Genomic DNA, 16,708 nt, shown 5'->3' with positions numbered 1-16,708 from the left:
AAAGAAAGAAAGAAAGAAAGAAAGAAAGAAAGAAAGAAAGAAAGAAAGAAAGAACTAGACTTCAAAAGAACAGAAGTGATTGGATAATATAACATGTTGTTTTGTTTATTTATTAAATGTATATACTGCCAACAAATCATAGCTCTCTGGATAGTTCACAAACCCATTAAAAGTACAACAAACTAAATTCAAGCCATAAAAACAGCAAAACCATTTATAAATAATGTAAACATAAGGGGGGGGGGGACTCCACACATCTAAAACCCAACAAAGGCATAGCATCTAGGAACAATTTTATATCAGAAAAAAACAAACAACCAGAAGCAGAATAACATGGTACACCTATCTAAAAGCACCAGATAACTATACCCATTAAAAGGCCTTGGAGAACAAAATAAAGGTTTTAATTTGTCTATAAAAGACCATAGCATGGGTGCCAGGCTATCCTCTCTGGGGAAAGCATTCCCATAAGCATGGTGCCACCACCAAAAAAGCCCTCTCCTTAGTAACAACCCACTTCACTAGGTAGGGGGACCTGGTGAAGGGCGTCCATTGAGGAGCTCAATGAATGAATGGGCAGGTATATATGGGAGAAGGTAAGTTATAACAAGCTGACAAATTGCAACTGGTCCTTATTCTGAAAAGCAACTTGTATGGTTCGACAACTATAATGGAGGCTGGTTCTTCCTTTTTTAATGTAAATATTAGTATACACTTAGGATAACAACAAATAAATCAGAGCTATAGCTGCTATTTAGGAGAATTCTTACCTGACTGACCAGGTGGTGGGACTCCTGATGATCCTCTTGGCAGGCATAAAAACACCGTAAGTACTGCTGCTTTGTTTCCTGAGCAAGGCTCAATGGCAATTGGCTTTGGAGAACCCTGAAAATGGAGAAGAAATTGTATCTAGGTTATTTTATATTGCTACATATTGGATTCTTCACTCAAAACATTTACAACTATCCACAATAAAATAGTAGCCTCAATGTTTCCCTGTGAATAATCCTCGTTGATTGTTGTTTTAAACGAACCTTTCATTTCATTGACTTAAATACAGGTTTTCATGAATAACTTGCATTATTCAATTAAAGTGGCAAAAGAAAGAAATGACCTCAAAGATAATGTTTTTCATTTCAGCAAATTTAGTAACATATGTTAATTACTGAAACATTCAGATCAGCAATATGTTTTAGCACTACAGTTTCTCATAGGATTAGTATCACTCAACAACTTATACAGAAAGCACAGTGGGAAGAATACTGTGTTACATTTTCAAAAATACTGTGTTACGTTTTCAAAAACAGCTGTGCTTGCAGTAGTTTCCCCACTCCCACCACACACACAGAGAGAAGGAAAAAGGAAATATATTGCTAAAGATAAAAGGTGAGGATTTCCCCCCTTGCATTTTAAATTAAATCAAATATACATGAAGAAAATATTTTTGTTAAAATCAAAATAACAAATTGGACTGATCTAATGTGGTATACGGGATGTGGGTGGTGTTGTGGGTTAAACCACAGAGTCTAGGGCTTGCCGATCAGAAGGTTGGTGGTTCGAATCCCCACGATGGGGTGAGCTCCCATTGTTCGGTCCCTGCTCCTGCCAACCTAGCAGTTCAAAAGCACGTCAAAGTGCAAGTAGATAAATAGGTACTGCTCCGGTGGGAAGGTAAACGGCATTTCCGAGCGCTGCTCTGGTTCGCCAGAAGCGGCTTAGTCATGCTGGCCATATGACCCAGAAGCTGTACGCCGGCTCCCTCGGCCAATAAAGCGAGATGAGCGCTGCAACCCTAGAGTCGGCCACGACTGGACCTAATGGTCAGGGGTCCCTTTACCTTTAATGTGGTATACAATATATATTATCCCCCAGTAGGTAACCAGAAACATGTTGCTGCATTGTCAAAGAACACAGAAAGGGAGGGTGTTCTGAACCCAGGTGGCCTGTGCGAGTGGTTTGATGCAGGGATACCAAAGAAGGATGTCAAAAACACCAGAATGGCCAGTTCTAGTGCTTTCTTACAGGGAGATGTAAACTTGCAATACAGCCTCTGAAGCTCCACTGCCATTGCAGATATGGTTCAGACATTGCGGCAGTGAGAGGCCATGATAACTTGTCCGCAAAGAGCTATCATGTTAAGCATAACTTATACAAAAGACAGCATACGTCCATTGGGCCAGAATCTCTCATCAACCCACCTGACCCATGAGGGCATAGGTGGCAACTATCAATTCCAAGACTCCCTTTCTAGGCCAAGAGGCCACCATCCCAGGGCCCACAAGTAAACACAGCATCAAAGCAAGGCAGTTAGCATATATCAAAGCAAGTGCATTTATTAGCATACATGAGCTCATCCTTGCAACAACTGCCAACTAGTCCCAGGGTTATCTTGACTACTAATATAGTGTTTGCAGGCCTTCTGGAACAGTCTCGCCTTTGGTTCAACACAGAGGGGGAAAGCAAAGCTTTGCAACAGGGGACAGAAAGCAACTTGCTTTTGAAGCAAAGCTAAAAGAGGCAATGCAGAACATAGGGAAGAATAAGACCTAATAATTAAGAACAAAGGAAGCTGTCTTATTCTCAGCCAGACCATTGGTCTATCTATAGCTGTGTCCACTCTAGAGGTGTAATATGTGCTTGGGTCACTGTTTGTGTGTGGGCATGTGCTGCTTTATCACTTTTTCTCCCTCAGCAACCTGTACAATCGTCTACCCCATTCAGAAGCATCCCCCAAACTTCAAAAAAGGGTTTTTAAGGAGATTTGAAAGCAGATGGGGGCAGGAAAGTCACTGTTAGTCAGACCTCTTTAATTGTTTGTCTGGACTGGGGAAAAGTGGAAAGCAAGGAAAAGTAGAAGAGTGTTCTCTGCTCTCCACCACCTGGTAAGCATACAGAGACCAACCTGCACATTGGCAATGCTCAGAAACAGCATCTCAAACTCAGATCCAAGCTATCACCCCAATAGGTCTTCCCTGGCCGGAGATCACAGGAGGTTGGGTGAAGAAATTCCAATTCTGTTCCATTTCTAATGTCATCAAAAGTATGATTAGGTCCAAACTGGGCCCAGAATTAACCAAGCTATTCTGCAATTTTATTTAATTTTAATTGAAGAGACTTCAATTCTGAACTGAACATGTCCAAGTGTGTCTACCCCTGCCCTCCACTCTGAACTGCAGTTGCTACTCTGGCAGACAGAACTCACCTTGGAATAGTTTAGCACTTTTTTATCTTAAAATAATATCTGCATGTGGAATTTCAGTTCTGGCTACACTTGTGTGACCATTCTTTGGGGTGAAATCCAGTTCTGTTTGCATCAGAGGCGAGGGGCACAAAGAGCTCTCCTCCACAAAAGACTTATTCCTATTCATTTTATTGAAGCAAATATATATGCACATTTCCTTGTGTACACAGATCTATTCCCTTTCTTGGACTTTATGGGGCATCTCATGGATCTTTCACTTGGACTGAATACAGATGCATAACTATTTTCTTTTTAAGAGGACTCCCTGGCATTCATATATGAGCACAATATAAGTCACAGCAACACAAAATTTCTTGAGTGTCTAAGAATCAAGAAGTAGCAAATACACACAGTACAGAATGCAAATCCACAAAATTCTTAGCACTTGAAAATGATTTATAATTAGTCATGTTTCCATATTTTGCATTTGATAAATCATATGAATTTCTCATTTCAGAGCTTACATGTTTAATTATGTATTGAAGATATTTCTAAAACCTTTGCGGTCAAAAACAGTCATTTTACCCTCTTATGTGTAAATATTTAGAAAGCAATGCTGTCATGTTCTTAAGACAAAAAAGAAAAATATCCAAGGGGAAGCTCTGTCAATGGGTTTTGATTTGCAGTTCAAAGCCATTAAACTTTTCCATTTACATGCAAAATACAAAACTACATGTAAATGTCAACTGATTTAAGGATATAAAAACAAGTGACAGTTTAGCAATGTTAAATATGCTGATATGCAATTCTGCAGTAAGAGAAGAAAATAGTATTATTTTCCACTGCATAAACAATTATCAATTTCTATTTAATTAACAGAAAGTAACCTTTATTACTCTAGAACCGGGATACATTTAGTGAGCAAACATGCAGAAAAACTGAGATGAGATATATTATATTTATCAACATTTCCCTGCACAAGTCTGCTTGTGAGTAAACTCCCCAGAATTTATTTTAATGTAGAGGTCAGAACTTAAAGGTGTTTACAGCAATTTGTGCTAGAATTTCTTGTGATAAAGTTAAGGAGCAGAAAAAGGAGCAGCAAACGAGAAATTGTGGCAAACATATATACTGGCCATCAGAAATCATACCGTTGCTAAAACTGCATGCATTGGAACTTCCAGCCCAGCCAACCTACCTGCTCAGCTGATTTAAAGATTCTATAGCCGTGGTATAGCTGATTACATACCTAGTCGTATAGAACCCTCACAACATGAAAGTAAATTTGGGCACTGCAGACATTTGTATGAATCAGTCATGATTTGTTTAGGAATCAAATTTTACCATTCAGGTATTCTAATATTTCCCCTACCTCAGCTTGGAGCAGTTTTGGGGAGGGGTATTATTTAAATCAGCGCTGCGTTGTTGAGATGTTGCCTTAATCCATTTAGTCTCTGTTGATTCCCGGATACAATTTACCCACTACCACCTGCTTACTGGCTGCGGAGGAAACTTACAAGTCCCTGTTTTGTAAAATACCAAAATTAAAAGACTTTATGAGATCTGATTATAGCTCTCCTATGCCTGGGTAGTTTGGCCCTTATGATTATGGATCAGGAGCCACTGGTTTCCCACCCATAAGACAAAAGTGGATTAGTGTGATGCTGTTGTGTCGGTGTTCCGTTGCGCCAGAAGCGGCTTAGTCATGCTGGCCACATGACCCGGAAAAAACTGTCTGCGGAGCAGACAAACGCTGGCTCCCTCGGCCTGTAAAGCAAGATGAGTGCTGCAACCCCAGAGTCGTTCGCGACTGGGCTTAACTGTCAGGGGTCCCTTTACCTTTAAAAATGGCTATATAGATATGTGAGAGACAGCCCTTGATTTTTGAAATTCACATCAATAAAATATTTTCAACTGCTAAAACTTAACAGAATCTTAAGAGACTTTTGCTATTTTAATTTTGTGTCAATAAAATTCTGATAACATATCCTGAATCAAATGGTATTACCATTAACAATTTTCAACTGAACTTCATCAGAATCAAGAACATCTAGCATTTTCTGGTTTTGCCTGAGAAAATGTTTTATAGCACGTTAGGGCTGGGAAAGCAGAAGCGTAATCTTAGTGTATATCATTTCAAGTTTGTAGGAAGAGACCCAGGCAGCATAGAGCAAATGATAATAATTCAGATACCCTTAGGTTTGTCAGTTGTTTAAAGATAAATACATAACCATAAATCAAAGTTATTTCAGTGGGACAAGACACATTCTTTGAAATGTACAGTTTATCATACACTTTCCACAGCTTTTGGGGGGAGAGATAAGGCACATGCTTGTTTACCCAAAGCACTTAAGAACTGTGATTTATTTGCTGGAATTGTCACATTTTGGATAGTAAGAAGAAGTAGCTGTTAATGGTGTGCCAAAAAAAGAAAGGGGGGGGGGAGGAGCTGAAGACAGTGAGACAGTTAATAAACCATTTGGAGTGGATAATATATGGAGGAAACAGATGTCTTCTTAAAAATAAACTGGGTGTGGGTGGGTGTCCTCCCTGTTTTCCTTTGTTGGCCTGAATGAATAAAGCTTACAAAAAGTTGGGGGTGGGGGGAGATAAATACATAAGATACAGTCCAGTAAAGGTTAAGCACATCTGAGTGCCACTGATTTCAGTAAGTGACAGTTAAGCATATATCTAATTTTCTTGCACTGTCAATTATTTCTTAAATCATGGTGTCTGTGGCATTAAAACTCATATAAGCCACAGCAAACAATTTATGAACCCAACAGTTATCCTAATTTGTATTTGATTTGAGTTTTTGTTGTTGGTTTTAATATTGCATTTAATCTTATTTAATTTTTGTGTATTAGGGGTATCTGCAGTTTGCCAAATATTTATATGCTGTATTTAAATCAAAATAACAACAGTCCCTAACCACTGGCCATGCCAGCTGGGGCTGGAATGAGTTTTAGCCCAGAAACATCTGGAGGATCACCGTTTTCCCACTTTTGCCCTGGGGTTTGCAACCGGTCAGATTCCTAGGTGGGGGAAAGTGATACATGTTTTCTACATGGTAACGCCTGTCAGATACTTACTCTGCTTGCAATCACCTTCTTGGAACTTAGTCCATGAGCTAAACCTTCTGGCTACAACATCAAACCAATTTTTTTCCTACTTTTGTTTGTTTGTGTCCCCCCACAATTCACCCCACACACCTGATGATGAGTGCGGGAAAACTCAAAAGCTTGTCACATTTTTCTTGACTTTTTCATTGGTCCTAAGGTATTACTAGAATGTGGACTTTAAGAATATAAGATCATTTTTATTGAGTTCAAAAAAATTGTCCTGATCCAGCTATGGGCAACGTGCATGGCTCTCTAGGAGGAAAAGGAAACATATGCTGAGATGGATGCTGTACTGTTCCTACCAATGTAGAAACATAGGTTGTGCTTGCATAGCTCTGCTCAAAAAATCAGTGATAGTGATCAGTTCTTTTGGGTAAGGCTAGATTTCATTTAGACAAATGAATTTCTGTTCCTTTTTTTGCAGCAGTATGCAACTAGATTCCGGTAAAGATGAAAAAGGATTAATAAAATCCTTTAAAAATATTCACTATCATCACAAAATGAAATGAGCTAAATGTGTGAAATGTTCTCTATTCATTTATATTCCAAGAAAAAGAACACCCATTTTATTTAAGTACTTGGTCATCTATTTTCTGGGCAGTCATTTGAAAGCTAGGTGCATCTAATTTTTAAAAGTGCATTATTATGCCATAAAGACAAATAGATCACGAAAGACTAAATGGCTGCCATCTCTTGCCAAAAAAGCAATTAGAAAATTGGATAAAGGAATTAATGTGGGTATGTTACACCTGTCAGCAGTAATAAGTATTTTGACATGAGCAGAATAAAATTTGACACAGTGCACAAATACTGATCTGATCCACAAACTACTTAGAATGCAAACAACTACGCATTAATCACTTCCGTGTCGCCAGACGAAAACATCAGAAAGCTATTCTTATCACAATTTGTCTATAAATAAAAGTGAGTCCCTGAGCAGCAGAATAAATTACCCCTTTGCAGATAATGATAATTTACACTAATGTAAAAATTAATTCTTAATCACATTATTAACACTGTATTTATCTGGTGAACACCAACTAGAGTAAACATGATTGCTTTGTACGTAAGCAATCAAGTGGGTTGATTTGATGCAATTAACATAGGCAAACTCAAATCCTCACAGCTACGTTCTATGGTTTGTGGCAACTCTAAGAGGTCTGTTCCCCACCCCCCGCCACCGCCGCCAAAAGAATCAAACTTCACAGGAAAAGAGTGAACAGGAAAATAAGTGGTCCTAATACCTGCAATGCAAGAAATATTAACTGTGCAATTCTATTTTTCTTCTGCTGGTTTACCTGGCTTTTGCTCCCACTATAACATGGGTGCAATGATGACACTGCACTGGAGAGCTGTTGGAATGTTTCATCGAAGAAATTTAAAGCTCTTTTGGGAAGTTCAGCATCCTTCCAAGAGTTCGCCAAACATGGGCTTGGAATCCTACCATACTCTACTGTGTTTTCAAATTTCCAAGCAAGGATAAACAAAAGACTATTGATTTCTCATTGTTACTGTCCGTTAAGCAGTTTGGGGGAGCTGCAAGATAGCTAGACAACTGCAGTCCCCCCCCCCCCAGTGTCCACCTTTCAGGGCTCTTTACAATTGGAATTCCTGCCCAAAATTATTAGCTTTACAGTAATTGTTAACTATTCAATACCATTTTTGTTGGCTCAATTATTTTACTGAAAGGAAAAAATACTCAATGAATAATTTAAGCATTAATGAAATTATTACACAAATGCTTTGACTGGAGGAAAATCTATGGTTCAGGGGAAATATTCTTCAGAAAATATTGCAACTGCACGTTTGTTCACAAACTGGATAAGGGATCTCTGTTGGCTATCAGATTTGTTTATTTTCACTTTGCTTTCTCACTAAATGTTCTTGCCTTTAAAGCCATTCCTAGTACAATAGAACATTTTATTTTCAGCTTACTCTCAAGAATGAACTTGAACATTGTCGATGTTTTTGCATTTCTTTACTGCAATGTTTACCAGCTGAGACTCTCTCAATGATTTACAACTTTAATTAATTAAACTCCAACCCCCCTATGTGGTAGGTTAGCGTTATTATCTATTCAGAAACAGTGATCTACTGAGAGGCCTCTCTCCCTTGGCTTCTTAAAATTCTGCCACCAAAGTGAAGGGAGAATTGAGCTAATTTCCCTTTCTCTGGCCAATTTCCCTTTTGCCACAGCTAACTCACTCTTGTCAAAGGCATATTTATCCTCAGGGTTCATACAGTTATATCAAATAAGTACATTATGTTCCATTTCCAGAATTCACTGAAACATTAGGGAAAAGAACAACACAGAACAGTGATAAAGGTAGTCTGGACATTTCCCTCTACAAACTACACTGCAGATACTAACCATAGAACGATGACTTCTAATCGCTTACACAGGTCTCACTCCAGCAAGGTTATAAAAGTCATACTCTAGCACAAATAGATGGAATTTCCAGCTATCCAATTTATGACAAAGAAAATGGATATGATCGTTCAGCAGGCAACACAGATCTTGATCCCAAAGCTGTTGATCAAGAACAGCAGCTTTTTAAATCACTCTACTGTCAGGCCATAGTTCCAGATATTAATTTGTTCCCAGTGCATTAGGAGATCTGGTCCTAAGAAATAGGGAAGAGGAGACTGCCGGAAGGGAGAACTGGGGATTTAGGGAGGACATTGGTTGTGGAAAGAAAGAGTGGAAAAGGGAGACTACATGAATAATGGGAATGGGCAAAGGAGAGAGGAGTCTGAATGGATGATTGCAATCAAATGTACCTGATGCTGAGGTGCATGCCTGGCAAAGTACTAAGATCAACAAATACACACATATACCTAACAAAGTGAATTACTCTCCTTAAAAAAAAATCAGTAAAGGACTATAAAATGCAAACTTGGCAATATGTTTTGGCAAGAGAAAAATTCAGCAGTGTAACAAATTACTCTGTGCTATAAATACTATACTCTTTGCAGGCAACTGAATGTTGGAAAAACATGTGCAAAAGTGATGAAGGCATAAATGAGATTTCATTTCTCCTGCTCTTCAACCATCCACAGGCAGACCCAAGGTTGATGTCTTATCCTTTATAACATTTTGTTCCTAAGAGTATCATTAGTACTGAGAGACCTTACTCTTTATCCATAGTGGATTATAAGAAAAATACATTTGGGTATTATAGAAAAGCTATTACTATTCAACCGTAGATGAGAGAAAGGAAATCAATGAGACATTTCTCTCATACAGAGGAGCAAAAGGTTGCCAATGTTATAGTAAAATTCCCATTATCTCTGAAGCCTAACTGCACAATGGTACCTCCTTGAAGAGAACCATGCAACTTCTTCCTATCATATTACGTACAAGTAGAGCTCATCTTATGCTGACTTTACATACACAATCACAGCTTTATGAAGCTTGCAGATTTGTTTTTTGTTTTTTAAAGGGGCAGGATTGTAGGAACTGGCCCCCTCTGGAAGGGCTGTCTGAGATCTCATGGAAGCTCTTGCATGACCTACCGAGAGTCCAGTAAGCAAGGTGCGGGCCTTCAAAAGCTCTCTGCATTGGATTGGGCAGGAGAAAGGCCCTCTCAGCGCCAGCTTTGGACAGGTAGGGATGGTCACATGGGAACTTCAGAGAAACCATGCCCATACAAAATAACCTGCATTTCAGTCTCTGCCTATGGCTTTATGCCTGCCACACTGACAAAGTGCACATGGGCAACAGGAAACAGGAAACATTGTACTAATTTGATAAATAATGTGGCTTTATTTCCTATCTGATCCTTGTTCTCTTTTCACTTCACTTTTTGAGACCTGTGCCGCACATTGTATGCTGTTGTTACGTAAATCAGATGAGTCCTATGCTCAAGCTAAGATGGCTGCCATTAGACCAAGAAGATGGTTGGTATCAGGGTTATCAAATCAGTGTAATAACTACAAATATTCTGCTTTCTGACACAATCCAAGCTTGGACAATTACCCAATTATATCTTCCCCCATCCTCCAAACAACCCCAACCACTAACCTAACCATTGTTCATTGCAAGTAGAGGATAAATAGCAGGATCATGGCAGGCAAGGTTATTCTTTCATAGGAGTTCCACCTTACTTCCATAGCAACCTACCTTCTCATTCTCTCTCTATCTCTATCTCTGGACTTTGGATAAAGCCTAGATCTGTGTTCCCTCATTGTTTGATGGAACATACAGGACAGAATCTGCTTGGCTATAGCATTGTATCCCGAATTCACACGCCCAGGAAGCCCCTTTGCTCTTTGGTCTTGTCGCAATCTGAATACTTTCTTGTTCCAGAAGACATTTGGGTTAGGTGTTCTCAGCACTAACCTGAAACTTGATGCTATCATTTGACCCTTTTTTAACTCTTTCAACTGAGTGTCTAGCTAAAATTCTGCCACTATTTTAGTTATTTCTTGAACTTATTTTTAATGTGGTAAAAGTGTTGTAGTGCGGAACAGGAGTGCCATCTCGCCCTCAGGATTGTGGGTGCCCACCACCGCAACATGTACATGCAATGTCACACACAATGCCTACACGTAGTGTGTGTTCCAGCAAACCAGGTATGCCCCTTTTCCAGATATATTCAATTAGCCTTCCCTGTTGTTTTTCCATTCCTTACTGTTCCACAGACATTCAGCGTTTTGGGGCCACTGAACACAGTCCATGTTTTGCGCCTTTTTTGTGACATGTGTGGGGTGAAGTGCCCCATTAGATTTCCTCACCTAAATATCCTGCAAACCTTGGGGTTCTGTAGAGCATGCTGATACCTCCTCTTGTTTCTCAGTGACTGTTTTGCTTACATTCTCACCAGCTGAGTTTTCTTTTAAAGGGGGTGATTTTTTAAAATCTGTATTTTACTTTTACCTTTGCTACCTGCCTTAATTTCCTGGCAAATCAGAAAAGCTTTTAAACAAATAAATAAAGATAAGGACAAGATAAGAAATGGCTTTTGGTATAAGAATAGTGTTTACATTATTTTTTATAAATTCAATCCTTTGAGGGTTCCTTAATCTGCTGTACCTCGTCCAATGAAGTGCTGAACAAGCATGAGATGTTAATAGTTATATATCACATTACGAAATTGTTTTGCAATTCATCTTATTAATGAATACTCCTGTAGATACTATAGGTGATAGCCAATTTGCACCTATCTTTTTCTCTTTAAAAATAAGATTCAGCTAGTTCTCTAATTAAGCAGCTGTAAACAGAATGGTTTCATAATATGGTTTCACCAGTGGCTTACTAATGGCATTATGTTGTTGTACTGTACTTCTGGGGATATACCACTTTCACTGCAATGCAGAAATTAATCTGAGAATGAAAGAATCCCACAGTCAAAATAGGAATTAATATCCTTTTTAATTAATTCAAAGGCATTTTTGTTAAAGGAGAACATCATGGTTCTAAAACATTTTGGCACTTCCTGATTCTAAGCACTTAACACAGACTGTGATGCATTCCATAACTATTATAAGTGATGATAATAATGCATTTCAATAATGGAAAGTAATAAAATGTGCTAGAAATGTTCCTTTTCCAAGGGAAACATACCTTAATTTTATTATGGTTTGTTGTAGGCAGTCATTTTAGAACTTGGTCAAAGGAGTCTCAAATAAAAGAATGCCTTTTTTATTAGATAAAAGAGCCTTGTTGTATGTTATATTTCTTCAAGAACAGTGGAACAATACAAGTACGGTCCATGGCTTTCTATAAGTATTGCCTATATTCCATGGATGATCTAAAATTGTAGAATGTATGTAAGAGACTTGTACCACTACTCCAGATGTATGGCCAGAAAATGGGGTCCGCTCTCTAGGAAATCTCATTCTCCCCTCCCTTTTTAAACTTTGGCCAAGTTCTTCCACTCTCTACCTTACCCCTGACTTAAATCTCTCTACCAGTATTGTACCCAGCAGCTCTCTCAGCCAAATCCTGAAAGTGAAGCAGCACTACTGAAGGGAACTCTTACCAGTGGTTCCCAATTAGGGGTCTGCAGAACACACCCAAGGGGCCTGCAGCTCCATCCCTTGCCTCCCCACAACTAAACTTTTGTCATTTTTGCAAGGCAATATTGTATCACAAATTTTACGGCCTGTTTTAGTGCTGTGTGATTTTTCAATATATTGGTCAAAATCGGTTTCAAAACCACACCACAATAAAGATTTTGACCTGGCAATACCCAGCGATATATCACTCCTTGTGCAAGGGTGAGCAGGGCGGCAAGTTTCAAGGCACATGATTATCTCAGCCGATAACGTTGCTGATCTGAGCTGTGCTCACGCTGAGGGAAAACAGCACAGCCAGTTGCGAGGTGCTGCTCTCCCCTCATGCTGACAGAGAACAGGACAGCTGATTGCCCTCACTTCAAGGCACCTTGGCACTACCTTCCTCTGGCACTAAGGCGGAGCAGATTTTCTCAGTCAGCAGGAAAGCTGCAGCAGCCACAGTAGTTGTGCATCTTTACTGGCTGCCACCACTGGCTGCCCCACTGATGGAAGCATGATGCACCCCATCCCCTCCCATTCAAACCATGCAGTGGAGGTGAATCCACTTCCTCCTCTCCCCATCCTATCTCTGCAGCTGCTCCTTCCCTGACCCCCACACCTGACCTGCACGCCCCCCCACCCGCGTGATCTCTGTGACTGCTTTTATTTTCAAAAATTAAGAGTTGCTCTAACTCCAGAATGGAGTCCTTGAGGATGACTTGCCTTTACTATGATTAGTACAACCATTCATACTTTTAAATTTCTTTTCTGGGGGGTTGAAATGGGTTACTTATTGTGCTAATATAAAGAAATTAATGGTGACAGTTAGCAACTTGCAACAAATACAAGATATATATTATAGTGTCGCAATGTTGATAAGAATACCAACTTTGGTAAGCCTTCATACAAGCTAGTAAAACCCCTCCACCCCACTCAGTCTTGTTGTACATCTGCCTATATAGGCATTTTTGTATGCAGCTACTGCCTTCAGATGTACCCAGTTTCAAAACAAGGACTATTTCTCAATAGTAGGTTCCCTTTGCCAGTAGTGACATCAGCTATTAAAATGTTACAGGATACTAAAGTCCAGCTGCCCTTTGTGAAAGAAGGGTGAGAGTATGCAAGTATCTCATATTTGTGGAATATGCTTTGTGTCCATGAAGAAAGAAGACCTGTGTAAACTTGGCATGTATCACTGTATGTAAAGATATTAAAAGCTTAAATGGATGCACTACAGTGATTATAATGATGTAATTGCTACGCCAATTCCTGGCTAGCACCGTATTACACCTAATTAGTCCCACATCATACAATAATTAAGGAGTAAGGTGCAAAGAATGCAGTCTTGGTCAACAAAGTCAGAAAGACAGCTATGAAAGGAAAACAAAGAACATTCTAAACCAAGCTAAAAGAGGAACAAATAAAAAGCCTGCCACAATCTTGACAGATGTCTGTCTATTCAGCCCAACCTGCTCATGATCATAGATTGAACAGTACAAGTCTGTTTTTGTTTCCTGACTTCTGCTGAAAAAACACAACACAATTGTAACCCAGTTGAAATTACTATAAAAATACCTGTATTTCTCATTTATCTAAGTAATGGAAGATTCACAGGTGTGAAATATTATATTTAGACAGAGACTGCAACGGCCCACTTCTTGTTCCTGATGGAAAGGCATCTCTTTCTGCTTTCTACCAAGACACAACAGACAGGTTGTAGACATTCCCTGTTAATTAAATCTAATTGTCTTCTCTATGCCTTTCTCTGTCTATCTGATTTGAAGACCACTTTCCTGAGATCTAAACCTGTAATGTGTATGAATCCTTTACCCAGAAGTCAATAGGTAATCTTAGGAAAAATCCTAGGGTTCCTTCCTTGGAGTAGACAGCCAAAAGCCTCTAAGGAAAGAGGAGTCAGGTACACAAGGTAGGCTCAATAGAGATTTATTAATCATTAAGGCACTTCTGAATGATCAGCCACGAGGCTATTGCCGCAAGCATGGTCTGAGAACGGTACATGCCCTTAGGCTCTTCTTATACACTCTTCTTCTATCAGGTAAATACATGCAATCCATGTGCCCGTATCATTTATGCAATATTATTAGCTAAAGCTATGTGTGAACAGCTTGTGGACACTCTACCTGGCCTTCCAATTGGACACACCATATTTGGAGCTGTTTTCCACTTAGAAACTCCCATTATCTTATTAAGGTGTTATCCTCAATCATTCCTTTTCAGCAGGTTTTGGCTTGCATATTTTGTTACCTTTCCCTCCCAAAATTGTCTTTGGCAATTCTCCTTGTTTGTGCTAACTCCTTATCATTACATTGTGATATGTTTTCCTCCTCTTATCTGACCAGCTATTAACCTCCTATTAAAAGAACATAGTTGCTGAGGTGTATAACACACACACACACACACACACACACACACACACACACACACACTTACTTCTTACTATTAGAATAGTAAGAATGTTACAACATCTCTTCCCATATGCTGTGTTATCCCTTGATACATTAAAGCTTAGAATCTAGACTGAGCAACAATTTGCTGGTTAACCTTCATATACTCTCCCATTTAAGGACAGCTAATGTCTATTTCAATATTTACTATCTGGAATCTTTTTTCTAGGTCAGGGATGGGGAACCTGTGGCTCTTCAGATATAGCTAGGCTCCAGCTTCCCTCATTTATGAGCATTTGGAGTTGGAGTCCAACAGCACTAGGAGAGCAGCACTGATTAGGAAGTCCAAATCAGAGTAAATGGTGCTTATCAACTTGTAAAAGGATGTTTTACACAATGCCTGGTTTTATTTACTATGATTCCAATGTGGACATTTGGGAAGATGCTTTACCTGAGATATCCTGTTACCTACAAGACATTGGAAACAAGTTTGTGCCTGTCATAGGACATAGGCCACATGAAAAAATTCATGCAGAACCAGAAGGGCAAGTGGATGGCCACATTAAATCCAGCAATGCTCCCAAAAAGGTACCCTTTAAGTTCACCCTTATTTGTTGGCTATCACTTGAGCAGCCCTGTCTGATTGAGCCATATGCCCAGCATATGCTTTCCTGTGATACCACAACCTTTATTGTTTATATCTCTGATGGTCAATATAAGCTAAGATAAAAGAAGAAGAAGCAATAGGTACGGACCAAGAAAGGTTTGAGGCAGTGTTACTATATCAAGTTTAATAATGTAGTTACTGCTCTGTTGTGAAACAATTTATATCACTGCAAAGCTGATTTTACATTTCATTTATTTATTGTTTAACTTATTATTCACTTGTCATCTGAAGCGCTCCAAACAACTTACATTTAAGAAAAACATGCACATATGTTATATAAAATGGGTGATATTCAATTAAGCTTTTCTCAGAATAATCCACTGAAATTAAAGAACAACTTAGCCATGTTAATTAATTTCAATGAGTTTACCCATACCTGAATACCACCCAATATTTTAATATGGAGAAATCACGCAAAGTAAGACTTTTTAATCTGGGTGGAAAACTAATAATTGTGACAGTGACTAATGGGCATAAATGCTAGGGACAAGACACACAGAAGACAAGGGTTAGTTCGCACACTGGTTTAGAAAACAAGTTGATTGACTTGGACAACATTCAGGCATGGCACACTTCATTATCAGTTCTGAAGAAAATCTGAGACTTCATATGTCTCCCTGTTGACTTACATGAGGAAATTAATAAATGGCTATAACATTTTTACTTTTTTGAAAGAAGTGGATGAAATTTGCAGGCATAGTGAATGAAGATTGCCAAATTCCACAGAGTTTTTGTACAGGAGGTTTTGCACAAGGTGAGTATTTAAAGTTTGGGGGAAATTATTTATTATTTTATTATTTATTTTTTTGAGGGGGCCATTATCTGAAAATTACATACATCATAGACATGCCCCTAGGTTTAACCTGAAAAAAATCTGAAAGATGGCTGCAGGGGGCAGAGGGGTTGAGAAAGAAAGTTGTTAAGGTAAGTAACAGGGAAATTTATATTTGAGGGAAATTTTTATGAAAATAGTGTGCATAAAATTTCAGGAGCTAAGGACCTTGTTGAATGAAAGGCAGCTTGAGGGGGTTTTCAGGGGGGATGCTTTCTGTTCCTTCTATTATCTCTTCTGAGAGCACTATGATTGAAAGGAAAGAGAGTCCTGGGACGGAAAAATTCTAGTTGCAAGCTAGAGCTCTCAAGTCAGAAAACTACAGTGGTACCTCAGATTAAGTACTTAATTCATTCCAGAGGTCCGTACTTAACCTGAAACTGTTCTTAACCTGAAGCACTACTTTAGCTAATGGGGCCTCCTGCTGCTGCCACGCCGCCGGAGCACGATTTCTGTTCTCATCCTGAAGCAAAGTTCTTAACCTGAAGCACTATTTCTGGG

The 16,708-nt window shown here is 39.0% G+C and overlaps 1 protein-coding gene across 3 annotated transcripts in view; it reads right to left on the bottom strand.

Annotated features, from left to right (window-relative positions):
• ATRNL1 (attractin like 1) overlaps positions 1-16,708 on the bottom strand; it is a 501,150-nt gene that overhangs the window by 67,108 nt on the left and 417,334 nt on the right. For all 3 annotated transcript variants that reach the window (XM_028730150.2, XM_028730148.2, XM_028730149.2), the window contains one exon: positions 771-885. In XM_028730150.2, coding sequence (XP_028585983.2) covers positions 771-885 — 115 coding nt within the window. The remainder of the gene's footprint in view (positions 1-770; positions 886-16,708) is intronic.

The sequence above is a fragment of the Podarcis muralis genome, chromosome 6, assembly GCF_964188315.1.
Source record: "Podarcis muralis chromosome 6, rPodMur119.hap1.1, whole genome shotgun sequence".
NCBI lineage: Eukaryota > Metazoa > Chordata > Lepidosauria > Squamata > Lacertidae > Podarcis > Podarcis muralis.
Note: the sequence above shows the minus strand (reverse complement) of the source record. Positions and strands in the feature narration are given on the sequence as shown.